The sequence below is a fragment of the Carassius gibelio genome, chromosome A2 (assembly GCF_023724105.1).
Source record: "Carassius gibelio isolate Cgi1373 ecotype wild population from Czech Republic chromosome A2, carGib1.2-hapl.c, whole genome shotgun sequence".
Classification (NCBI taxonomy): domain Eukaryota; kingdom Metazoa; phylum Chordata; class Actinopteri; order Cypriniformes; family Cyprinidae; genus Carassius; species Carassius gibelio.
The window spans coordinates 14,432,982-14,459,915 of NC_068372.1; the positions used below are offsets into that span (position 1 = coordinate 14,432,982).

At 39.3% G+C, this 26,934-nt stretch overlaps 1 protein-coding gene across 2 annotated transcripts; it reads left to right on the forward strand.

Moving 5' to 3' along the window:
* Positions 1–1,076: 1,076 nt before the first annotated feature.
* LOC128027284 (phospholipid phosphatase-related protein type 4-like) lies at positions 1,077–17,859 on the forward strand. 2 transcript variants are annotated; one of them, XM_052614731.1, is made up of 7 exons: positions 1,077–1,543; positions 7,147–7,332; positions 10,018–10,147; positions 10,389–10,584; positions 12,050–12,107; positions 12,241–12,414; positions 14,245–17,859. In XM_052614731.1, exons 1-7 carry the CDS (start codon positions 1,466–1,468, stop codon positions 15,745–15,747), a joined length of 2,325 nt encoding a protein of 774 aa, XP_052470691.1. In that variant the 5' UTR covers positions 1,077–1,465; the 3' UTR covers positions 15,748–17,859. The 2 variants fall into 2 exon arrangements, with proteins under 2 accessions (XP_052470691.1, XP_052470702.1); XM_052614742.1 differs by having other exon boundaries at positions 10,419–10,584.
* The last annotated feature ends 9,075 nt before the right edge of the window (positions 17,860–26,934 follow it).

The window sequence follows — 26,934 nt, forward strand, 5'->3', positions numbered from 1 at the left end:
ACGTCACGCCTCTAGGCGCTCATGTTTTTCCGGGAAAAATCGGTACAGACTATCTTTCTCTTATAAATATAATAAAAATAAAGACTTTTTGGAGTTATGAAGGATGCAGTACTACTCTATAGGTACTCAAGATTAACAGGATATTGAGTGAAAACGAGCATTTCACCCCCCTTTAAAGCATATATTCCTGTGTCCACCCCCCCTTGCAAACTCTGTTTTGCTACATGTTGATATCCAGTTACACATCAAGTTGAACATACTGTATGTATGAAAAAACTGAATGATGTATTGATTTTGGGCAGAGAAAATCTTGATGGGATTGAGCTCTTGAAAGACACCATATGTGGAGTTTATGAAACGTCATGCAGTCAGTTAATACAGTAGCTACCATATTTGACTCTGCTTTAAAGCATACTAGTTAGATAAAATTGGAGGTAGAAAAGAGCTATATTAAAACTGAAAGCAATCACCACTAATCTATATTGTCATTTAATATCCAGTAGATGGCGCTTGTGTGCACTGAAACAAAATTCATAGTAGATTCACGTTGGCTTTATATTTCTAAGCTTTCAATCTGAATGACTTTTTGGAAATTTGAGTTTAGAAGAACATTTATGGGAAAAACAATAACCCAAGTTATAAATAAAAAAAAGTTCGTAGGCTGCTGACTCCAAACAGACATTCTCATTTTGTGATTTTCGTAACACTTTATGCATAGACCTATTTGAAGAAGGACGAGCATATTGGTATGTTCATTATTTACTTGCAATACGATAAAATATACATGCTTAATATGCAGTTTTGCATTTTTGGCTCTATGCAGTCTCAAAAACTTTCATATTTAACCCCAACCATCTTAGGTTTTTTAATGTCTAAGTCTAACGATGAATATGATGTATTTTACCATTTAATCCCTTATGACTTACTTGACCAGTCATTACAGCATCCACTATATCAGTAAATACAACGCCTTATGTACAAGCTGTCTGCGCCGTATTTTGAGCAATTTGACAAGCACGACAGTGAACAAGCGTGAAAGCCCCCACTTCTCTCATACAGACACGCACGCACAGACACAAACACGTACGCACGTGCGCGCACTAGCTTCTGGTAAAAATGGGGCTGTAGCACTCATCTTACGTCATCTGGTCAGCATATTGCCTCTAATCAGAAGGCTGAAGGTTGGCTTGAAACATTAATTGGTGTAGGACATTGTTAACATCTCAATCGGCCCGTCCTTAGGGGATGGTGATCGTGTTGTCATGGTTTCAGTCATGATGTTGCCAGGTTTGATACAGCATCTTTCTTTCCGTGTGTCTGCATCCGCAGTAAAAGCGCACTTGGGGATGGAGAAAGCTACAGCCTGAAGGAGCGCAATTTCTGCACACAGGGAGAAATTACACCAGCTGGGCTTCAGTGTTCCTCTCTTCGCGCACTGGGTTTTTAAAGGGACGTACCGTTTATCATGTCTGCGAAGGAAAGACTCAAATACAAGATGACCAAAGACAGCGTTACCTTGCTGCCCTGCTTTTATTTCGTGGAGGTAAGTGAGTCTAGCACACACTGCGATAGCTGTTCTTTTTGTATAGTTTAATTAAGAGAAGAGAGTTGATGGTGGTCTTCGTTTACAAAATGGTCACGTTCAAAATCAAAGCATTCAAGCGGATTGGAACCAAAGTGTGTTCATTCTGCATTACTGCTCGTTAACTTTGCATACATACTGTATGCAGTTCTGGTCGTGAGAAGGGCAAATGCATAACACTTGTTGTATCTCATGTAAATGTTAAGGGAGTATTGCGTGATATGTGATACAAATTGTGTTCTGTCTTTTGCGCATCCATTGTTGGCTTGCTGCTTGATGTCAGTCATTCAAAAACAATATTTTCCTGATTGTAAAATGCAATATGGATTATCAATGACAACATGGCCCTAGCAGAGTAATACTTAAAAATCTAAATGAAGAAAATCATCCACATTATTAACAGGACTGTTAACCTGAAAATATGTCTTTGATTTAAACATTGCTTTCTGTCACGGAACTAAGAGGCCACTCTTAAATATAGTGGGGTTGGATTATATTGTTATTAAATGAAGGCCATTCTGGCATGACCTAGATATCACAAACAAATGAGTGCTGATCACTGGTGTCATGGAGATAATGGTACTAGTCTTTGATCTGTCTTGATTACTTGTCAACCTGCAGTGCTGAATTTTCTGTTTCTTAAATATTAAAGAGTATTAAAACATGCTGTCGTATGTATTAAATATCATGGTCATGAACTATAGACTACTGTTTTTCGATTCTGTTTAAACAGTTCATTTTAGAGAATCATGACTATGATGAACTACTACATGATTAATAATAATAATAATAATAATAATCTTTCAATAAGATTTGTGAGTGCCTAATTGTAAAAATGGAATGAATGACAAAAGGCTTTAATCATGTGTTGTTGATAAAGGTATAGCTTTATTTTCATTAAGATTCATATGTGATCTTTATGTCATGGGTAACGAGAAAGATTTCATGATACATACATGTTCCAGACATCAAATGTAAGATCCTACATCTTGCCAGGAATAGTCTCAGTTTTGTCAAATTAGACAGAATCAAAGCTCACTGGCTGCACTGAAATGAATATCATGTTCCCAGGTGTGCCCTGGTTACCTCCTATAGAGTAGCCTTCCTGCAGACACCTTGTTTCAGTACTAAACTGAGAACAAATAAAAAAATAAGTAATTCAAAATGCTTCGCTTCACTAATTTTGCCTAATTAACTTCACTGTTTCGCTGATATTTTTTAGTTGACTAAATGAACTACAAGATGGCCAAAAGTTTAACCTTTTAACCAGACCCCCCATTATGGGACTCACAGCTGAAAGTTTTCTACCTAATGTAAAATTTTAACAGTTTTTTACTTCAGTGTGTTACACACATAATTTTGGTGTCTTTTGAAAGGAGACCCTTTGGGCTTTACTTTTTATCAACCAAATTTGATAATGCTCAAAAATATTAAAAGTTATAGACACTTTTTTTACCACACTGATTTTTTTTTTATATAAATATATATATATATATATATATATATATATATATATATATATATATATATATATATATATATAAAATACATGCAATCAGTCCTGGAGCAATCTAGAAAAGTAATGGGTTGAAAGTCAAATGTCTCATGAGTTTATATTTCAAATCTGAAGAAGATTCCATTAAAAATGAGGTTATGCAACCATTTTTTCTGAGACTATGTCTAGTCCCCCCCCCCCCCAATATAATTTTTTTTTTACCAACTGTGTCGAAGGATTTTACAAACAATTTTAGTCAATAAAAGTACCACTGCATAGTTTTTCAGTTATAAAACAATAGATATAAACTTAGACATCATATAAGTGATTTATATGAGCACTAGAAAAATACAATAAGAATAATTTGAGTAAGAAAAATAAATAAGAAAAATAAAAAAGATTTAACTTTGTATGCCAATTACAGAACATCCTGAGATTGCTAGAAATGCAGCATTTACAATGAATTCTGGTCATATAGTCAATCATCACGTGCTGATGGCAAGTTATAGAGATGCGCCATAAAATAAAAAATCACACTCTATTCATATAGATGGCGTTCACATTGATAGCTGTGATTACACAGTAAAAGCGAGCTAATTTGCTTTCAAACAAATGTTAATCATGCAAATACAGGCACATTCAACATAAAACGCACTCACACATATATAACGTATGTTGAAAAAAAAGAAAGAAAGAAAAAGGTGATCGCTAAGTTCTGCCTCCAGCAGCTGACAGGTGCGTCAGATCGCGCGTCACGAGCCGTCATGAAAGAGCACCAGAATTTAAAACCTTTCTACAAAACCATGCTGTTTTTTTACTACCAAGATGCAGTTTCTGAGCGTGAGTTATTCCATAACGGACACAAACAATACTGAAGAACTGAAACGTAAACAAAGGAATTATCATCCATATTACAACATTATTGCTTAGTTGGACTAAACATGCTCCATGAGATTTTGTTCATTGGACCCTTACCTTCCTAACTAAACCGGGATTTACAGCTGTGTATGTGTTTATGACTCGTTATTACGACGAATCTGGTATGTACTGCGTTTTCATTCTTCATGTTTTTATGTGTACTGCTTACACAAATCTAGCAAATACATTCTTTATATGCTTTCCATTGAAAAACAGCGATCTGTCATCGATGCCCTGAGGCTTAGATCTTTCTAATGATATATAGTTTGTCAAGATTAAATTTGTCCCGTTTCATTTAATCTATTCGTAAACATTGACACGTGCAAACAAGGAGGTTCAGGACGCCCGCGTCTATGTGCACACAGACTTTTTACCACCCCTTTTTAGAATGGGCTTGATTACAGTAATTTAACCCCCTACCCCTACCATTAATCTTCATGCAGTCCGTTTAAGTTTTGTAACTATTCAGTACGATGGCGTATTTCCTTTGCATAGTTCAGCGCAATATATTTCCTCCTGTCACTGAGATACTATGGGGTGAAATGTGTCAATGAAAACAGTAGTTCTAGGATATCTAAAAAAGTTCATTGCATATTCACCTGAGAATACCCTTCATTCTCCCGTAATCACATATCTTCTGTCTAACCTTAGCGTGAACCCAGTACCGTTGACGAGTGTGAAAAGCCTCAGGGCATGGAACTCCAGCATAGTTTCATCCAAACTCTCATTATATGTATCGGCACTCACTCATTTACCAGCATAACGCTGATCGTAGCAGTTAGCTTGACAAGCACCAATACACAGCCATTGTCATTTAGGTTTTTAGAAGCAAGCATCTCCCAATGCATTTTACACTTCAGGACCAACTGTTTTTTCTTTTTTTGGTGACAAAATGTGGTATTACAAACAAGTATTTTTAAATACAGTATGATCTAAAAGGATCACAGCTGACCGTGGGTACATTTCCCGAAAAAGCATTGTTAGCCAACTATATCCACTAGCTCTGCTATTAATAACATATATAATGGTTATTTTTGTTCCTGAAACCATAGTTCAAATGAAAATTTGCAAACAGCATCGCAAACTTACCAGGTTGGAACTACAGCTCTCAAATTATGGTTAGAAGCATTGTTTCTTGTTAGTAGGATATGGACTTAAATTGATAATTCTCTTGGGCACAGCAAGCAAACTAATGCAGTAGGCCTACATTCTTAACTATTGAATCCATTTGAATATATATATATATATATATATATATATATATATATATATATATATATATGAAGAGTGCCATCTGAAATTTTCATCTAAAATTAGTATTTTTATCCTTCTCCTTGAGTCATTTTACTTTAATGGCAATGTGCAGTCCATTTTCCAGGCTATTAAAGTTAAATAACTGAACATAAATATAGGAGCCTGAAAAAAATCCTAATTTTAGATGAAAATTTCAGATGGCACTTAGAGGCTTTTGCATCTGAACTCTTCATATATATATATATACACTCTTAAAGCAAAATAATTGGCTTCTGTTGTTCCATAAAGAACCTGTAATGTTCTTTATGGTGTAAAAAAGTTCTTCAGATTGTTGAAATGTTCTTCACACTAAAGTTCACACCACCAGCAACACACAACATCAAAGCAACATGCCCCTGCATTTTTACTAGAGAGCTGGTGACTTGTGGTGACATGAGCGACAATGACCGTTGTAGAATGTAGGTGTTAAATGACATGAATCATACCACAATGTTAAGAAAAGTTAAACTTGATGCAAATGAGTTGCAAATTTCACAAGCGACAACCTGACTTTGTCAGTAGAGTACTGTAGTGCAGGAAAGATTTCAGCGATTTCAGTTTTCCCTGTTTTTTATGATTTCACTGTAACCACATACATGGATTCAATAAAATGTGTGGAAAAGCGTCTTCAGTCTTAGGGAGTTTAGGGAGTTTGATTCATACATCGATAGTTTGTGTTGTTAATATTTGATCCAGTGAGCAGTTTAGTAGCTATTGTTGCAGTTCATATTTACTGTTTCCCCTGCATAATGTTGATTATTAGTGACAATACATTTTATTATTTGTCAAACTCTAAAGTTGTTATAGTTATTTGTGAGCACAGCTGTAGTTTATATAATACCACTCTGAATGCTACTTTAGCATAATGCTAATACAATAGCAGAATGCTAATCCTCTCGAGTCTAATTAGAATATTGATCAAATTAGATTATTATCATTAAGTTAATGTTTTTAAGTTAGATTAGAATTATATCTTATTTTTTTTTCTGCAATATATCATTTGTGATTGCATTTTATAAACATATGGCCAGATATGCAGTCTACCAGTAACATTAGAGTGTTAGCATAGGAAAGCCCACAAACATCTTCACATTACAGAGACTAGCGACATACAAAGTGGCTGGAATTGTAAATGTTTATGAAAAAAATGGTTCTTTAGGAACTTCTCTAAATAATGGTTCTTTCATGGCATTGCTGTTAAAACCTCCATCTGGAACTTTCATTTTGAAGAGTCTATATAATATAAATATTTTAGTGTGTGAACAATCAGCACCACTTTTAAAGAGTATGACATAAGAGAGAACCTGCGATGAATAAAAAAAAATATGCAAAAGGATTTTTATGTTCATTACAGCAGCATCTCAGAAGATATCGAATCAATTAATTAGCGGAATTTATTACTCCACCACCTGTGTGTGACATTATTAACCACAGTCCTATATTGAGTTCAAAAGATGGAGTTGTGATCATGTTACTATGGTTTCGGGAAACAGTTATAAATAGTTGGTTTGCTTCTCCAACGATGGACTGTAATCAGTGAGTTATATCGTTGTCCAGGAAATAAATCCCAGGTGAGTTCAATCCTTAATGTGAACAAAATACAGATCACATGATCAGATACAGTACCTCCATTGCACTATAATTGTCTGATTACCATGTCAGTGGAATAATTACCTCCCATCATGTTAGCAACTGTTTGCAAATTAGTGAGGATTAATTAAACTAGCAAACTATGGGACAGTGCACCATTTGTGTAAAAAATGTTGCATAATTGTTGTTGCTGTTCTCTACTCATGTTGCATATTTATTAAACAAGACCCATCTAATATATGATATTCCTTCTGTTTTATCTCTACAGCTCCCCATTCTGGTGTCCTCTGTGGTCAGCTTATACTTCTTGGAGTTGACAGATATTTTTAAACCAGTGCGTTCGGGCTATAGTTGCAATGACCGGAGTCTCAGCATGCCTTACATTGAGCCCACAAAGGAGGTCATCCCCTTCCTCACACTCTTCAGCTTGGCTTTCGCTGGTCCCGCGGTGACGGTAAATGCCAGAGTGACACTTGCACTTTTGTTTAGTATAGAGAGCACTCTTACTCATGAATGAATATTTAAGTGAATATTAATTAATCTACTTTTGATTGTGTGTCTCCAGTTTCTCTGTAGTCACCTGAAATTGTAAATAGTTGGTAGCTTTGCACATTTCATGCCCCTGGACTCATTATGTTGTGTTTTCCCTCCATGTGTTCCATGTATCATGTTTATTGTGTCATAATGTTCAGGTGTGTCTTGTCATTTTTGTCATTAACATTCGCCTTATAAGCTGCATACAGTTCAGTTTTTGGTTGTCCAGTCTCGTCGAAGTGTACGTGTGTTTGTGCCTTCTCCCTATGGATTACCCCATGTGGATAATTAAAGACTTTGTATCATCATCTTCCCCGTTACGTGCTTCTATCCCGCACCACACCTTGACAGCACACAGTTCATGTTAAAGACCCAATGAAATTAATTAATGGCTTTAGCTTTGTCTGAGCCACAAACCATGATTTGCTGCATTCTAATTGGCAGTAGCATGTTTAGGGGGACATTCTCCTTCTAGAGAGCATCTTATTGGACAAGCATCTGTTTAGTGCAGGATGTGTCACTTTTTTTTTTCTTTTTTTTTTTTTTTTGATGGCTTCAAAGCTAATAAACAGATATGCAACTACATTTATAAGTAATAAATAAAACAGAAGTATATTTACATTTATGCATTTAGCAGATTAATTTATTTAGAGTGACATAAAATGGAACATAAGCCATTTGTCAAACTAGACTAAAAACTACATAATTCAAGTATAGGTTTCTGATGATTTCACCTCATCTAAATTGTTGTTGGCATTTATATTTGTGTTCTCTTTCTTCATTTTCATTTCTTGTTCTTTACTCTTGCCTGGCATGTTGTCTTCTCCCCAAACTGTCAGTGAAGTTTTGACTGCCGCCCACCCAGCGTGCATTTGGAACATCAGCTGGGCGACAAGGCTCTAAGCCTCTCCAGGCATGTTGCGAATGTATTATCAAGATCCTAGGTGATGAACTCATGAGTCTAATAGATTTCCCACAATCGCATTTCACCGTCTGTATAAGTGTTGATATTTACAAGGGTGTCATTGCAGCTCGGTGGAAAATCTCCAAAACCTAATGTCCCGTTTCTTCAGAGTTTCAAAAGTTGGAAGTTCTTTTGAGAGCTATTTCAACTATACTTCAAAAGTTTGGGCTCAGTAAGATACAGACATTCTTTTGAATTTTGAAATGGTTTCCACAAAAATATTAAGCAGCACAGCTGTTTTCAAAGAAATGTTTCTAGAGCACCAAATAAGCATATTATAATGATTTTCAAAGGATCATGTGACACTGAGAACTGGAGAAATGACTGCTGAAGATTCAGCTTTTCCATCACATTAATAAATCATATTTTATAATGTATTCAAATAGCAATCAATTATTATAATTTTAATAATATAACTTTTTTACTGTAGTTTCGGTTAAATAAATGCAGTCTTGGTGAGCAAGAGAGACTTTATTCAAAAACATATAAAAAAATTAAGCTTTTGAAGAAATAGGTCACTGGGTCACAGTTGTGTCAATGACTATTTAGGATGTCCAAAAAGGAAACTGAAAATTTTTAGTCAAAATGTCCAGCTCTTAGTAATATACTCTTTGTATTCATGTTGTTTTGTATGTTTTTGAAAATATTTTAATCCATTTTCGAGGTAAGGTTGCCTGTCTTTGCCTAAGTTGCTTATAAAATTCACAATGGTTTAAAATGTGTTATTCCAAAGTTGGTCTCATCAACATCATCTTGCAATTGCCTCGAGCTCGCTCCACCTAAATTCATCAGAGAGCAGATTCGTTTAATGTTTAATGACATATTTGTTTCATCATCTTCCCAGCACGTCGCTTGGGTGTTTTCATCACATTAGGTGCTCCACCATTCTGCCCTAATTAATTTTGCAAGGTGGTTATGCTCTTTTGAATTCTATCACTGTTGCTTATCCTGTGCATTTTGCATTTGTCAACCACTGTAAATAAAGTCTGCAGTTGGTCTGCATTCAAGCATGGGTACAAATGGCCACCTCAGCTAAAACATTTGAGTCATCATTTTGACTTCTGCTCTATGTTTTATCACTCAGCAAAACTATCTCTATGATAAATCACCCAAATCAGTTTTGGGCCTCAGTACTGTATGGGTATTATGGCTGAGCCTTCACTAGCAGGTGGTGTGTGAATGTGTATCCTGCTGATAGCTCCAGCTTTTATGGTAGTGCCTGCTGCTCTCAAGTGCTGCACTTGACTGTAGGTGTGCGGTAAGTGTGATCTCAGGGGGGTTCGATCACTTGTTCATTTCTCTCACTCTCTGTCTCGTCCTCCACTGCAGATGTCCCCTTCAGAAAGGTTTCTGCTTTTCATTTACATGGAATTAACAGTTTAGCCATTGCAAATGTGGAGGCCTGAATGACTTTCAAGACACATCCCTCGTAATTTTTTTAGTTTTGGATGAAATCCCTCTCATTTTGCTATGAATGAATGGATGGGTGGATTGGAGTGATTACTTTAATTACAGTAATGGAGTTTATGTGTCAGTGATTGTATTAGAAATAACCCCTGGAAGCCTCTAAAACGGAAATGGGTGGCGGTATAAGGGAGGTGCTGTATGTTTGGGTAAACACAGATGACCATCTTCCCACAGATTATGATTGGGGAAGGGATCCTGTACTGCTGCTTGGCCAGAAGAAACATTGCCATCAAAACAGAGGCTAACATTAATGCTGCTGGCTGCAATTTCAACTCTTACATCCGAAGAGCTGTGAGGTTTGTGGGTGGGTGTATATATTTCTCTATTAAAAGCCATATAGCTTGTATAAATATTGGAATACTTTTTTATTATATATGTTTTATAGTTTTTGTACTATAATGAGTTTGATATTAATAATGAAAGCTCCATCTATTGTATTGCAAGTTTAGGAAGTCTTCTTGCTGCTTATGAAATGTAGTAGATGCTGACTGAGGAAAAAGTTTTGTGTGTGTTTTTTTTCTTTTGTGCTTTTGTCTCATTTTCAGGGGTCCATGTGTTTGGCCTGTGTATCACAGCGCTCATCACAGATATTATCCAGCTGGCCACGGGAAACCATGCCCCCTACTTCCTCACTGTGTGCAAGCCCAACTACACTAGCCTCAACACTTCCTGTGATGAGAACTCTTTCATTGTGGATGACATCTGCTCTGGGCCTGATCCAGCGGCAATCAATGCTGGCAGGTCAGAGAGCAGTATCTGTGTCATACTGTAATTCGTAAAGCTCATTGCATAATCATGCCCAAAAAAGGTCTAAATTTGGACAAAGTATGACATACTATTTTCAGCGTGAAATGGTGTTTGTAACCCATTTTGCTTCCATATTGTGAAGCATTTTTAAAGTGAAACAGGATATTAAACCAGCAAAAAAAAAAAATATATATATATATATAATTTTATCCATTGGGAATTGTTTGAATGGGCATTTTATACCAGAATGGAGCCATATCGAATACGTGTTTGCCAAACAGTGTGTAAATATCAGTGTGGCTATTGGTTAACATTGTCAAATAGCCTGTGTGATCAGTGATGTCAGAAGAAAAGGAAAGTCTTCTTTAGAGGCAGAGCAAGTTACTGTTACTAAATATTTTCTTATTAAAGATTATGAAAATGTTTTTTTGTTTTTTTTTTGTTTTTTATAAATGCAACAAGTCAATTACAATAAGACAGCGAACATGTATTTTAAAAAAAGTAAATTGAATCTGTTTTGATTTAACCTGGTCTTAAAATTTAAAAAGAAAATTCTCAATGGACTATGATCAGCCTCCATCTGTGATAATCTGATTGAAAAGACATTTATTTTCATTTTTTAATTTTCTTTCATTATCACTTGAGTTTGAACTGGCAAGATTTTTGCCATTTTAAGATTTCTCATTATTAAAATACCTATGACATGCAATGATTCAGACTGACTTTACTAAAAGCTCACTCTGAAACTCAAAAGTCAGATGATGGAGTATGGTTGATTAATAATATACCCAAACAAAGATGATTTGACATATAATGGCTGACATAATTTAAAGGGACCTGTTGCACAGCAACTCTACTTACTGTAAAAATCTTGGTTGGATCAATAGATTTGTATTTAATCTCTGCTTTAGACAGTGTAGATAAATCTGAAGGCAGCAGAATGAATATGGCACTATCCTCTGGCTCATGGCGTTCGTGTAAAACCCACACAGAATTCAGTCTTGATGCTTTGCTCACAACCCGGCTGCCCATTCCAGCACACCCACACACATCCATTTGCGCAGCTCTGCTTTTCAATCTTCCACTCATTTCATGCACTCCCAATAGCCGTGATTATATGTTGTGCAGACATATAACGTAAAAATCTAACGTAAAGAGGGTCGATGTGATGTGTGTGTGTCACCTAAGACTTACACTTCTGTTACGTACACTGAAATGTGTCTCTAAAATATCTAGCACACTCTAGCATATTCAGACATATCTGTTGGTTTTATGAGAACATTCTTGGAAATAAAAAGCTCTGATACTGTTTGGTGCACTAAATGAGTTAGAGCACTATGGACAGTATTATCTATGGCTTTCCCTTCCCATCTGTCTTTTTGCATGATACACTACTTCAAATGTGTTCAGTGTGAAAAAGATCTAATGATCTGACCAGGCTGTCCGTCTCTCATCACAGGAAGTCCTTCCCATCTCAGCACGCCACTCTGGCAGCTTTTGCGGCTGTGTACATCTCCGTAAGTAATCCACTTGACTCATGGCACAGTTGACTCGAGCGATATGTAACTGCATGCCAAATAATCCAACTGTCCTTACCACTCTTAAGCATTTTCATTAAACTTCAGTCAAAAGGCTGGTCTCCTTCCACAGATGTACTTTAATGCCACTCTGACTGACTCATCCAAGCTGCTGAAGCCACTTCTGGTGTTTTCCTTTATCATATGTGGCATTATCTGTGGCCTGACTCGCATCATTCAGTTCAAGAACCATGCCGTGGATGTCTACAGTGGCTTTCTCATTGGAGGGGGCATAGCCGTCTACCTGGTGAGTCCTGCTGTGGCAGAAGCTTTCAAAGGCACTGTGTGGATGATAATTAATTTTTCATATTACTATGACCAATCCAATCCAAGAAAAGAATCACAGAGAATTAGTGAGGTGCTATAAGACAATGCTGTTTTAATGGAGATAAAAATAGCTCTCTCATAGCTCACACAAATCCCTTGTGGCTTCTTTTCTGCTCTCCATCCCCCCACATTCCTCCCACCATTTCTTTCTATTCCTCTCACTCACTTTCCTTCTTCCCTGCTCAATCTGCTCTGAGGGCTACGTACACCCTGTGATTTTTAACACCAGCAACAATGCCAAAAATTCTTTAGGGGGAATTAACGCAGATGAGGTAAATCAGTAAATCAAGTCCCAAATGTAATGTTTGTTGTGTACGCTGATCAGGACAAGCAAATTACAATGTAATGCTGTTTGATACTCTGGCTGTGGAATCCCACATCGGGTCTATAGATCATAGACAATAAAACTTAATGTAAATGTAAATGAGTTAATGTAGACTCATGATGGACAATGTAGGCACCATGTGTATTATTTTTGGAGAATGAAAACAAGGCTGCTGATCATTCAGCTAATGTTAATGTGGAAAATATATTTTGGCAAAGCACTTACGGTGACAAAATAACTTGAAAAAATGACATAGGACCTTAAGTCAACATTGCTGAAAAAATAAAATCTGGTCAGACTGATCGGTTTACTGGTTCTAGTTGGGTTTGTGTACTTTACAGATGGTCAGACTGACAGACTTGCTGGCTAGCTAAAGCTGGGGACACAGTTAACAACTAGCTAAAACATTATAAGACAGGACCCAACACACATAAAAACTCTTTCCATCAGCTGAAGAAGATTCTAGTCTTTGACAGTCAGAAAGAAGCACACAAACCTGATGACCTAATGAGTCGGTCCACTACATGCAGTGCCTATAAAAAAACATCAAACCCCTTTGAAAGAGATACTTTTTTTGTCATACAGCCTGAAATCTAACCCCAACCAAAAAAAAAAAAACATATCAGCTTTATTTACTAAAAAACTAGAATAACATGTTTGGAAAAGTCATCAGTTCCCTGATTTAATACTTCATAGAGACACTCCTTCATTCTTTGCACAATTGCTCAAGTTCAGAAATTCCGTGTTGAGCGGCAATGGACTGCTCTCTTCAAGTGCATTCCCAAATTTTCAATAGGATTTAAATCAGTGCTCTGACTTAGCCACTCAAAGACATTCATCTTCCTATATTTAAGCCATTGTGTTGTTCTTTTAGGATTAGGATTATTGTCATGTTGGAAGGTGATTGACCTGCTCATCTTCAGCTGTCTAGCAGAAGGATGCAAGTTTTCCTCAATAATTTGGATGTACTTGGCAGTATCCATTTTCCATTCCAATACTGACCAATCGCCCAGTCCCTGCTGAAGAGAAACACCCCCACAACATAATGCTGCCACCAGCATGCTTCACAGTAGGTATGGTATGTTTTGGGTGATGTGTTTGTTTTTCACTAAACATGTGCTGAAAGAAAGAAGCCTTTCCTAAAAAAGTGTCACACACAGTCTCATTTGCACTAAGCCAAAACACACCTGGAAGACTCTGATGCCATCAGGAAAAAGTTGCCATGGTCTGATGATACCAAAATTGACAAGTGCTATGTTTGACGAAAAGCAAACACAACACACCTTTCAAAACACACCATATCTACTGTAAAGCATGGCGGTGGCAGCAGTGTTTCTCTTCTATCTCTATCACTTTCATGACTGAGATCTATATGGCATCTATTGATTGATGTTGGTGTATATATTCTTAATTTTTTCACGTTAGGGTCTGTATGCAGTCGGAAACTTTAAACCTAGTGAAGACACATCTCTGAAGACACATGTACATCCTCCTCTCCGACAACCACAACCACAGCCACCGCAACCTCAACCACTGCCCCAGCCAGTGGTGCCTCCACCTGCCATGCGGGAGCCTCTGAGACCTTTACCAAACCTGAACACCGATCTACCACGCTTTCTTCCACCTAAGAGCCTGAGTATGCGTGAGCGTCCCACCTCAGCTCGCTCTGAGAGTATCCTCCTACGTGGCCCGTCCCACAGAGAGAACATGTCCAGTTTGAAAAGGGCAAGCACAGAGGTAGAGTACATTACGCCTCCCAGTCCCCTCTGCAAGGAGAGTTTTGTGACATTCAGTAACACCTTGCCCCGGGTGCACTCAACTGGAATTGAAGAACCAGTGCCTCGTCGCCATGCTGCTATCCATGCCTCCATGGACTCCACACGTTCCAAGCAGCTGCTGTCACAATGGAAGACCAAGAATGAGAACCGCAAGCTGTCTCTTCAGGTGATGGAGGCTGAGGCTGGACAACTGTCTCCCCAGCGAAACATGGAGCTCCGCTGCAGCTCTGAACCCTCAGCCATGGGCTTAGATGGTGAGCTCCGTGGTGGACCTCCTGGACAGTATATGAAGCTAGCTGCAAGTGCTGTGCCATTAGCCAATCATAATAGCTCTGGTGGCCTAACTGGTGGTGCTAGGGTATCAATCCAGTCACGACCAGGATCGTCCCAACTTGTACACATCCCTGAGGAGACCCAAGAGAACGTGAGCTCCTCACCTCAGGAGGATTGTGGGGAGGTGAATGAGGATGGGGGAGGGGGCGAAACTGCACGGTCAAAATGGCTGAAGGTGGCCGAGAAGAGTACTGCCTGTCGGACTAACAGCCAGCCACGTATCATGCAGGTCATCGCAATGTCCAAGCAGCAGGGCATGTTGCACGGTAGTCCTAAAAGTGAAGGCAGCAACGTGAGTTGTACAGGATCCATCCGTTACAAAGCCCTCATGGATCAGGAACCCAACATTGTTCGAGTGGAGGCCCACCCTGAGAACAAGCCTGTGGTTAGACCACCATCTACAGATGGCAGTGGGTCCTGGAGGTGGAAACCGCAGGAGCGGGGCAGCATCCGGCAATCCCTCGAACTCAACGACTTAAACCGGGACTCCGAAAGCTGTGAGTCATTGAAAGATGGCTACGGTTCCATAGATGGCAACCGGAGCCTACCTGACATGAGCAACCCCCATCATCCCCATTTCCACCATCACCACCACCAACAGAGTATCACCACCATCCGAGTCACACCGGTAGAAGCCAGCAGTGAAGCCACCTCGGAAACTCTCTCCACCACCTCCAGTAGAGACTCCACACTACGCAGGAAAGGCAACATCATACTGCTGCCGGACAGAGGACCTAGTCCCGATAATGCCAGAAACCTGCCTCACTTTTTCAAACCCTCTCCTACACCTCCACCCATTTTGACTTTCAAGGAGTGAAAGAAACCTCTTTCCATACCAATCCTAAGAGATGCCTTGCTCTCTGAACTGAAGATTGGATGCTTTGCTAGGGGACAGAGTAGAGCCGGTCATTCTGGATACATCTACCGTACATTCCCTGACCGTTAGACACAACTGCATTCTCCAGAACATGTAAGGCAACATTGTCAATCATTCTGTAGGACTCGATACTATAACATAAGCACAAAATATGAAATTTGGGGCTGTTTGGTAAAGGTGATTGTTTGATTTGCCTATTTCATTTGGATTAGCTTTGAATCCATTGTCTTATCAGAACTGTCTGTTCTCAGTGTGAGTGCTTTTGTACATTTATATATATTTTCTCAATATAAATATTTGTACGTATTCTGGACAATTCGGAGCACATTTTTCATGCTTAAGGATAATAATTGTTTTTACTATGTTGCTATGAAATATTTTAGCCACGCTTTCAATCAGATTCTTTAGACAAATAGGAGAATGTTATTGTGATGTTTACAGAGGGATTTAGCAACAGTGTATTAACCAAATGGATTTTGGTTTTGTTTAAGGGGCTTGTTTAACCATATACACTGTATGTTTTGGTGACCACGAATGAGCTATTTTTATTCAAACAGCTGAAAGCACTCTTTGCTGGCATAGAGACAATGAATTTATAGAGACTCAGCCTTTGGCATTGTAATGCTGAGAACAATACATTCTTCAGACATTAATGTCATATTGCCTTTGTATAATATAGAACTTTTATTTGGTTTCATAGGCTAATGAGTACTTTTTCACTAACATATATTGATTTGTAAGCCCCCATATTTTGTAGTGTGCATTGAGCAGATTTATAATTGTGTTTTATGGTCCATTGCTGTATGTTTACGGTGATGTATCGTGCATCATTTTCTTGGTTGTCCCCCCATTTTGCCTGGCAGAATGGGGTTATATAGCTACTGAGGTGCATCGTCCGCTTCATTTTTAAGATTGTGGGCATAAACAAATGACTCATACATCACTGCACATTGCAAAGAAGCATACACAATATGAGAGCAATATGAGGCCCCCCAAGGTACTAGTGGGAATTCATTGCTTTTTTTTTTTAAACATCTAAAAAAAAATACTAATAATCATTATTCATAGAGTGCCTCAAAAAGTATTATATGCCTATTAGCTAGTGATAACTTAGCTCCTTCTTGCAGTAACTAGACAAAAATGTTGCTGCTGTAATGATTTCGGTGCAGAATTGACAGATGTTCACTGACTTTGCTTTAAATAACCACTGCCTGTGCCATCAAATGGCACTGAAAAACGGGCACAGTAACTGCATTGATGACAAGTGCTGCATAAACTAAGTTTAAATAAAAATGCACATAATAGACAATGTTAGGATTCGTCCTGTGTGGCGTGTATATTTCTAAACAGTTCTAAACTGTGTATTTCTATTTCTAGCTCATTGTTTACATCCTTGATAGGACCATATTGTAATATATACATAAATATTGCTAAATAGGAATGTATGTTGAGCAAGGTGACAGAAACATGCAGTCAATTCATGTACAGTGTCATTTATATGATGTTGGTTATTATTATTATTTTTTTATTGAACTAAAGCCTTCATTGATACATGTATATATACATATTTGGATGTGTCTGTTAAGAATGAATCCGAAACAACACTTTTTGAAGTTTTATATATGCTTGTACAGTATAAATGTACCTCACATTATGGCTTTAATCTGTCCTTACATATGCATGGTGACTTAAAACGGTATGTACTGTAACTAAAGGATTTGTTTTGCTTTGCTTTTCTTTTGTAGATGATGTCTTTAATAGTGAATCAACCGAATGATCATTCAGTCTTTTTACCCCTGTAAATAGGTATTTGTAACCTTGCCAGCAAACTGTTGAAATGTGAAAGCGCTCAGTGGGTTATCATAGAGACACTTGCTTTATTAGTTCTCTAAACAAGATATGGTACATCAGAGAAATGTCTTTTGGGTTGAACCTGTTGACAGATATTTGGAAATTTCACCTTGTGGGGTTTTGTTTAGCAGTGTATTTTGACTGAGGATGATATGTCTTAATATATATTGAAATAAATGTTTGGTATCAAAACCAAAATAAGCATTTTTTTTATTATTATTTCCACACTCTTTCTGTATGGTGTCATAAAAGATCAAAATGTATTTAATCAGTTTTTTATGGCTTGTTGTGAAGTGTTCTGTCTTATTTCCTATTTATAGCGAAAAGTCCTTCTATACGTGAGAATACATATGCCCACAGGCCACCCACAGTCTGTTCACTAACCATCTGATGCATATTGCAAACAAAACTGGTAAGCACTTTCTCAATCTTGTTCAGATATGATATATTCTCAATTTCTATAAAGCACACAGGTTATTTTTTGTCAGTCCTGAAAATATTTTATTTGTGCTAGTCTGTTTTTTGGGTATATTATAGCTCAGTGTAATTATGTCATGACAACTCTTGAGAGTTTAGCATGGTAATATACATGACAATGTTAATGTGTTTGGTCTTAGCAGAACAGATCTGCTATGCTGCTGCTGCAGCAAAGAAAGTAGCAAGACTTGCTACTGCCAATACTTTCACAGACGTGCTGCTGTGAGCATGTAAGAAATACTGTTGCTGCACATATATGAAGTAACAAAATGAAGTAATAATTACTCGAAATGACCCTGTAGCAGATCTATACAGGTGGAGCTAGGGAAGGTGGGGTGTTTCTGAAGCACGCTGCAACTGCTACAGAAAGCACTAGCCAAGTATTTGAATGTTGAGCAGCAAGCTCTGTTGCTGCCAATAGAAACCAATCAGCTGTGCCATATGAATAATGATGTGATTATATCAGATTGAGTTAGAACCTATCAGCCTGTGCCATCAAGAGTTTCATGACAGTGGTGCAATTTTATTTATTCAGACTTTTTACCTGCAATTCTGTTAAATAATTGCAAGATATACAGGTCCTTCTCAAAAAAAATGCATATTGTGTAAAAGTTCATTATTTTCCATAATGTAATGATAAAAATTAAACTTATATATATTTTAGATTCATTGCACACCAACTGAAATATTTCAGGTCTTTTATTGTTTTAATACTGATGATTTTGGCATACAGCTCATGAAAACCCAAAATTCCTATCTCAAAAAATTAGCATATCATGAAAAGGTTCTCTAAACGAGCTATCAACCTAATCATCTGAATCAACTAATTAACTCTAAACACCTGCAAAAGATTTCTAAGGCTTTTAAAAACTCCCAGCCTGGTTCATTACTCAAAACCGCAATCATGGGTAAGACTGCCGACCTGACTGCTGTCCAGAAGGCCATCATTGACACCCTCAAGCGAGATGGTAAGACACAGAAAGAAATTTCTGAACGAATAGGCTGTTCCCAGAGTGCTATATCAAGGCACCTCAGTGGGAAGTCTGTGGGAAGGAAAAAGTGAGTCTGAGTAGCAAACATAAAAGTGAGTAGAAACATCCAGAGCCACCGTGCACAGGCGTGTGCAGGAAATGGGCTACAGAGAAGCAGCACTGGACTGTTGCTCAGTGGTCCAAAGTACTTTTTTCGGATGAAGGCAAATTTTGCATGTCATTCGGAAATCAAGGTGCCAGAGTCTGGAGGAAGACTGGGGAGAAGGAAATGCCAAAATGCCTGAAGTCCAGTGTCAAGTACCCACAGTCAGTGATGGTCTGGGGTGCCATGTCAGCTGCTGGTGTTGGTCCACTGTTATTTATCAAGGGCAGGGTCAATGCAGCTAGCTATCAGAAGATTTTGGAGCACTTCATGCTTCCATCTGCTGAAAAGCTTTATGGAGATGTAGATTTCGTTTTTCAGCACGACCTGGCACCTGCTCACAGTGCCAAAACCACTGGTAAATGCTTTACTGACTGTAACCGTGATACACACTAAATGTAAGCTTACGCTGGGTTAGGTTCGGAAGGAGCGTGATATAAACTGTACCCATAAAAGGAAATATCAGACCAGGTAAGTAGTAACCAGTAACTTTTACTCACATTAATTTTGCAAATAGCAGTTGAAACACAATTGCATAACATTTATATGGAAAAAATAAAAAAAATCAAATGGGCCCTTTAAAATAAATGAGTCTCTGATTTTGTCCTTTTGTAGTCGTTAAAGTCTGTTTTGTGATCACTTTCTGTATTAATCAATCCTGTCAATAGTTCGATGTCAAAAGTGTGTGTCACCAGTTCTGTGACAGTTCCTCCTTTTAAAAGGAAGTTTGCACTTGGATGAAAGTGGGTACCAGCTCAGGCGACTGATACTTTCCTACCACCAGGGGAAACGTTCGATGAGTTGGTCTGCATCTCTTCACGATCACACTGGGAGGCTCGCCATCGATAGAGAAGGATCTTCCAAGTAGTTTTCACTCTGTTCATAAGACCTGACCGAGACAAATACTGGTGAAAAACGGAGTTTTCAAAACTCTCGGTTGCTCCTCCTTATTCTGTCTTCTGTGTTGGTTCTTTAGCTTGCTAATACACTCACTTTTATCACTCTGTTAACTTTATGTCAATTTCCTCTCGTTTCCCATCGCCATCAATCGTGTTCGTCTTCTCTCTTTCTCTCACATACTCGCGCGCATGGTTGAATCACGCAATTTGCCTCGTGTCCTGTCAGTCATGTTCAGCTAGGGGAGGACTATCACTCCTGATTGGCTGATTTCTTCCTAAGGGATATTACACTATTTGGCTGTTTTTTTTTCTTAAAGGGATATTAATCTATTTTGGCAGATTTTTTTCTAAAGAGATATTACACTATTTTAATACAATTTTAAAGTAATTTTAACCCTGTATTGCCACTGGGTTACACATTCCCCTCCTTAACTGACATGAGTCCCTTCATGTTCTCTTTTTCTAATGATTACTTTCAAACGTTTCAACTAAAGCTCGATTAAATCCCTCTAGAATGGTCTGAGCAAAAGAAATCAAGGGACTGCCAAGTTGAGGGTAAGTAAATTTCCTAGGTGCACTTCTGGAACGTTCTGACCTACGTGGAGGTTCACTGGTTATCTCATTGATGTCATTGTCAGTTTCAACAGTAGAACTTGGGTCACTGGTTATATCTGTTTGAGGGCTATTCTTCTGAGACTGACATTGTGAATCCTCTCTTCCCATTGCAAGTTGCTCATGTAGGTACTCCTCTAGATGTTGTAATGATAGTTCTTTTTCCATTTGGGATGTGTTGATCTCATTTACTCTCTCTGTTTCCATATCTCCATCCATTTTTTCAGTTCTTTACTCAGGTTCAACTGTAAAAGGTAAGTTCTCTTCAGGTTCAACTGCAACAGGTAAGTTTTCCTCAGGCTCCAAATACATGGAACTTCTCTCCACAGAATTAGGACCGTTTCCAGCAGGGGACACATCAGGTATGGTTCCAGGTAAGCTTTGTTGTTCAATGCCATGTAGGGTTTCAGAATCAACAGGTAAGTATTCAGCTCCAGCCCGTGTGCTTATTCTGCAAGCTGCCTCACCATTTTCCTTAGGCATATCCATGACTTTAAACAGTGTTGTCTCTACCTCAGAAACTTTCATGGGGTATAATTGAGGATCCATATCATCATCATCCTCTGAACAGGTAAGTTGTTCACTTGGTTGGGAAAATGTCTGCTTGGTTCTGAGTCTACGTGCGGGTTTTGGCTCGACAACTTCTTCCTTTTCTTCAGAAAGGAAACCACAAGGTAGGAGCAGATCACGATGTAATGTGCGAGTTGGCCCATCCTGACCTTCAGGACACACCACATAGACGGGTAAGTCTCCTGCTCTCTTTTGCACAATATAGACTTTTGACTCCCATCGGTCAGCCAGTTTGTGCTTTTGGCGAAGTCGAAGATTTCGCACAAGAACTCTGTCTCCTGCCTCAAGTGTGGATTCTCTTACTCGCACATCAAACCTCTTTTTGTTCTTATTAGCCACTTTTTCCGCATTTTTAGTTGCAAGCCTATAGCTTTCCCTCAATTGATACTTGAGATTTTTCACATACTGGGAATGTGAAGTAGATAAACTGTCTTTGACTGGTAACCCAAATGCGATGTCTATGGGTAATCTGGGCTGCCGCCCAAACATCAATTCATATGGTGAAAACCCTGTGGCATCGTTTCTCGTGCAATTGTATGCATGAGTGAGTGGTTTGACATGCTCACGCCACTTTGTCTTCTCCTTTTCCTGCAAGGTTCCCAGCATGCTCAGTAATGTGCGATTAAATCGCTCCACTGGATTTCCTCTGGGATGATATGGACTTGTCCTCACTTTACGGATGCCGGCCAAAACACAGAGCTCTTTGATGGTCCGAGACTCAAAATCGCGCCCCTGATCACTATGGAGACGTTCTGGGAACCCATAGTGACTGAGGAACTGCTCCCATAGACATTTGGCAACTGTGCTGGCCTTTTGATCTCTCGTTGGAATGGCTACTGCATACCGTGTAAAGTGATCGGTGATGACCAGGATATCTTTGGTGTTATGACTATCCGGTTCCAAAGACAAAAAGTCCATACAAACCAGTTCCATTGGCCTGCTGGTGTGGATATTGACCAGAGGTGCAGCTTTCTCTGGCTGACTTTTCCTCTTGACACATCTCTCACAGTTCTTGATCTTTGTCTCAATATCAGAAGCCATTTTTGGCCAATAAAACCTTGACCTAACCAGCTCAAGAGTACGTTCAATACCCATATGTCCCATCTGGTTATGCAGACTGGTAAGTACTGATGACCTTAACACATGTGGCAGAACAAGTTGGAAAATTGGTCTATTGTCACACTGTCGTCTCCTGTACAATAGGTCATCCTTCAATTCAAGGCGACTCCTCTCCCTGAGCATCAGCTGAAACTCTGGTGACTCAGTCTTGCAACTGGTAGGTACATGTTCTTGGGACTGAATACATTCTATGATGTTTCTGATAACTGGGTCTGCTCTTTGTAGTTTTGCAAGCTCATCTGTGCTGTACTTTGGAACTGTAAGAAGACTTGGGAATCCTTCCTCCTCAAACTCAGTAGGGACAGCCTCTGGATGTATAGCTAGAGACTCTACTAAGCAAGGATTAGTGAAGTCTTCCTCGCCACAACCAAGAATATGGCACTCACAGGCCGCCTTAACTGTTTCTTTGCAGCAGAAATCATTTCTCTCAGGATTTAGATGGTGAGAAGTGAACTCATGTATCCTCTGACTTTCGCCCTGAGACTGGTTGTCATTTATTAAATCACCATGAGGCCTCCTTGACAACCCGTCAGCATCCTGGTTCTGCTTGCCTGCCCGATATGTGATGTCAAACGTAAAAGTGGACAGTGAAGCTAGCCAACGATAGCTAGTGGCATCTAGTTTAGCAGTGGTAAGTATATACCTCAGCGGATTATTGTCAGTGACAACTTGGAAGTAGTTACCATACAAGTAGTCGTGGAATTTTTCAGTGATAGCCCACTTTAAGGCTAAAAATTCCAACTTATGCGCTGGGTATCTTGCCTCACTGCGTGATAATCCTCTACTGGCATAGGCAATGACACGACTCTGTCCATCCTGTTCCTGATACAATGCCGCTCCAAGTCCAGTTGTACTGGCATCTGTGTGAAGGGTATATGGTAATTTAGGATTTGCAAATCCTAACACAGGGGACGATGTGAGCTTGTCTATGATGTTCTCGAAAGCCTGCTGACAAGCAGAGGTCCATCTTTCCGCAAAAGGCTCCTTGGGGTGAAAGTATTTGCCAGGTGGTTGGGTTGGCTTGTTTCTTCTTTGAGTTGGTGGATAACCAGCAGTCAGGTTGGTCAAAGGCTTTACAATCTTGGCATAATCTTGTACAAATCTCAGATAGTAACCAGAGAAACCCAGGAAGGATTTTAAATCTTTCAGGGTCTGAGGTCTTGGCCAGGTCTTGAGTGCTCCAACTCCGTTCCTTGATACAATGTGCCCTAAGTAACGTACTGATGTTTGAAAGAAACAGCACTTTTCTGGTGATAGCTTAAGGCCACTATCTCTTAGTCGGTTCAAGACACTGATCAGTCGTTTTTCATGTTCTTCCAAAGACTTTGAGAAAACAATCAAGTCATCAAGGAAAACGAGCACTTCCCTCAGATGCATATCACCCATGCACTTCTCCATCAACCGCTGGAATGTGGAGGGTGCATTCGTTATCCCTTGTGGCATGCGGTTCCATTCACAAAACCATAGAGGGCAGACAAAGGCAGTTTTTTGTTTGTCGCTTTCCTCCATCTCGATCTGATAGTATCCAGATTTTAGATCCATTACAGAAAACCATTGAGACCCACTGAGTGCAGAAAACGACTCCTCTAAATTAGGTAGAGCATATGCGTCCCTGATACTTTGGAGGTTTAGCTTTCTGTAGTCTACACACAGTCTAATATCACCATTCTTCTTTTTGACGACTACAATTGGTGATGAAAAGGGGGACTCAGATTCCCTGATAACTCCAGCATCAAGAAGGGTTTTGAGATGGCGGCGCACTGCTTCGAAATCTTGTGGATGTATTGGACGAGGTCGCTGTTTGAATGGAGTTTCATCTTTCAGACGAATGTGATGTTTTACTTTTTTTGTGTGACCGAAGTCAAGGTCATGATGAGCGAAAACATCAGTGTAGTTATTTAGCTTCTCGATTATTCTTGTCTTCCACTCCTCAGAAAGTGGTGAATCGCCAAAGTCAAACTCCAGTTTTTTCTCTTGTCGACTAGAGGTGGTTGCATCTTGCTGATTATCAGAAAGAAATGATTCTTCATCTGGGTTAGTAGGTTTTTCAAAAGGATGAGTATCTTGCAAAATGTCTTGAACTACTGATAGCTCAGCAATGATACAGTTAGTTGGTAGTGTTATATCATGTTCTGTTTCATTTCTCAGTATTACAGGTACCTTGTAAGGATGTTGAGTTGGCATGGTGATAAGACAACAGTCTGTGAAGATTCCACCAGGTAAGGATGACATCGATGGAGGCTCCAACAACACAACTGACTCATTGGTAACGGTTCTTGCACCAGCAACTCCTTGTAGTATGACCTTCTCACCAGCAGGGATTGTGGCAGGTGTACTGCCTCTGATTTTTACTAGTCCAAGTCTACCACCGAAGCGTTGCTGGTATCGTAGCTGCAGGGTTCTGAGTACTTGGGCATAACCACAAAATGTTGTAGACCTGAGAGTGTTGTCATCACAGTACTCTTCATAAAGAGGGTCCAGAGTGTTCGTGCCAATGAGTACTGGTATACTGCTGTTTGAGCGAGTGTCTGGTACTATCAAAGCTAGAGTTTCTACTTCTGGTTCTGAAATGATAAACTCTTTAGGAAACTTCAGACTTATCGCCACATATCCAGCGTAAGGGACAGGTTCACCATTAGCTCCCTCAACCTCTAATATGTCACTCACAGGTTTGATTATGTACTCTGACAGATGGTCATTGTAGAACGACTGAGATATGGTGGTAACCTGCGAACCTGTATCGAGTAAGCAGTTGCACCCGACTCCACCAACTTCAACATTAGCTGTGCTCTTTCGTCCAACAAGTCCTTTTGGGACACTCCTGGCTTGTTTTACTTTCCGTTCTTTCAATATTGCTTTGGTCTTAATCTTTTGTTGAGGACTTTTCTGTTTTTCGGTTCCTGATCGTCCTTCCACAGGAACCGCTTCTAGTTTAAAGTGGAGGGTTTGCTTGATGCAGTCTTCTCATCCGAAGCCTGTTGCTTTTTTTTTAGCTCTTTTCTTTTAGCATCAACCAGCACAGGATTAGCAGGGTTATTGCAGCTGCTAATTATGTGACCATCTTCCCCACATTTAAAACAGTACCAAGGCCGTGGTCTCCAAGTGGTCACAAACTGAGCTGAGGACTGCTTCTGAGACACAGGTTGGCTCTCTTTTGGCTTAGCCCTCTGAGCATTAGGCACTTTATTTCTCACTGCTTTATCTCCCTTGGAAACTGTGAAAGCAGCAATCTGAGCTTGGAGGTCTGCTATCTGTTTTTGAATCTGTTTCATGGTCGAAGGTATACTGTTATCTTGGATTTTCATGTCATAATCAGGGATTCCATCGACACACACAGCTTGTGCATTAGACTGGGCTTTTGTTTTTGTGAATCCAAGGTGCTGCTTCATTCGAGTTGCCTTGGCGGCTCGCTTATCCTCTTCAGTTCGCAACAACATCAAAAACTCTGAGAAGGTGGGTGGTTTATTTTGTCTCTGTTCCAGCTGGAGAGTTGCGATCACTGTATTATCCCAACACCCTCTACAGAACTGTTTGAGAAGCTGTCTGTCTGCATCACTGGCACTTACAGCCCTCCTTTTCACAACGGCACTCAAGGATGACTGCAGTCTATGAAGGTAGGTAGACGGTTTCTCACCTGAATTCTGGTGAGTGTTAAGAAATTTTGCAAATAACTCATCACCATCCTCTACAGTTGCATATGCAGAATCAAGCAAACTCAGGTAATCTTGTGGAGTAGCATGACGATCTAAAGGCTTCACTACATTAGCAGCAGGGGGTAAAAGGCTATCAACAATTCTTCTCACCAACTGTGTATGAGAAACAGTGGGATCAGTCAAGTAGAAATCAACACTGGTTCGCCAGGTTTCATAATCCACCTCATAGTTCGGGCAAGGGACTTTTCCTGAGAAAATCCTCAGTTTTGCAGGTGAGTGCAATTGAGATGAAATTTCTGCACTTTTCACAATGTGTTCCACCACTACTCGCTGAACTTCAGGTGTGCTGAGGTGATCAGGAGATAAGGTAAAGTTAGGCATGGGATCCCTCATAACAGATGGAGTGAATGTTGCCGCTGGTTCAATGTAAGACTGTCTTTCACCAGCAGTTTGACTTAATTCACCAGTGTAGTGAGGGTTAAATGGAGTTTCAGTGGAGTTATGTTGTTGTCCCAGTTGAGCTGGTGTGGGTCTGGGCTGAGCTTGAGTCGTAGGTAAGATGGGCTCTATCCTTTCACTCACTGACAGAGTTGGCTCATGAACTGTCTCTACTTCTTCCACTGGGGCCTGTGCTCCAATAGTTTCTGTAATCCTTGTCAACTCCCCTCGCAACATGTCCTCAAATGACACACCACTTAATCTGGCTATGTTTCTAAGTCCAGACAGAAAAGTGTGAGTGACTTCAGTGCCTAGTTTGCTGCTGTGAACACTAGCTAGTGTTTTTACATGGTGTATGACATTGGAGTCCTCAG

Bases quoted from the DNA above. Each gene is read 5' to 3' on its own strand.
- LOC128027284 (XM_052614731.1), top strand. From the start codon at position 1,466: ATGTCTGCGAAGGAAAGACTCAAATACAAGATGACCAAAGACAGCGTT. The intron at 1,544-7,146 runs GTAAGTGAGTCT...TTATCTCTACAG, and splicing joins CCTGCTTTTATTTCGTGGAG to CTCCCCATTCTGGTGTCCTC. The intron at 12,108-12,240 runs GTAAGTAATCCA...CTCCTTCCACAG, and splicing joins TTGCGGCTGTGTACATCTCC to ATGTACTTTAATGCCACTCT.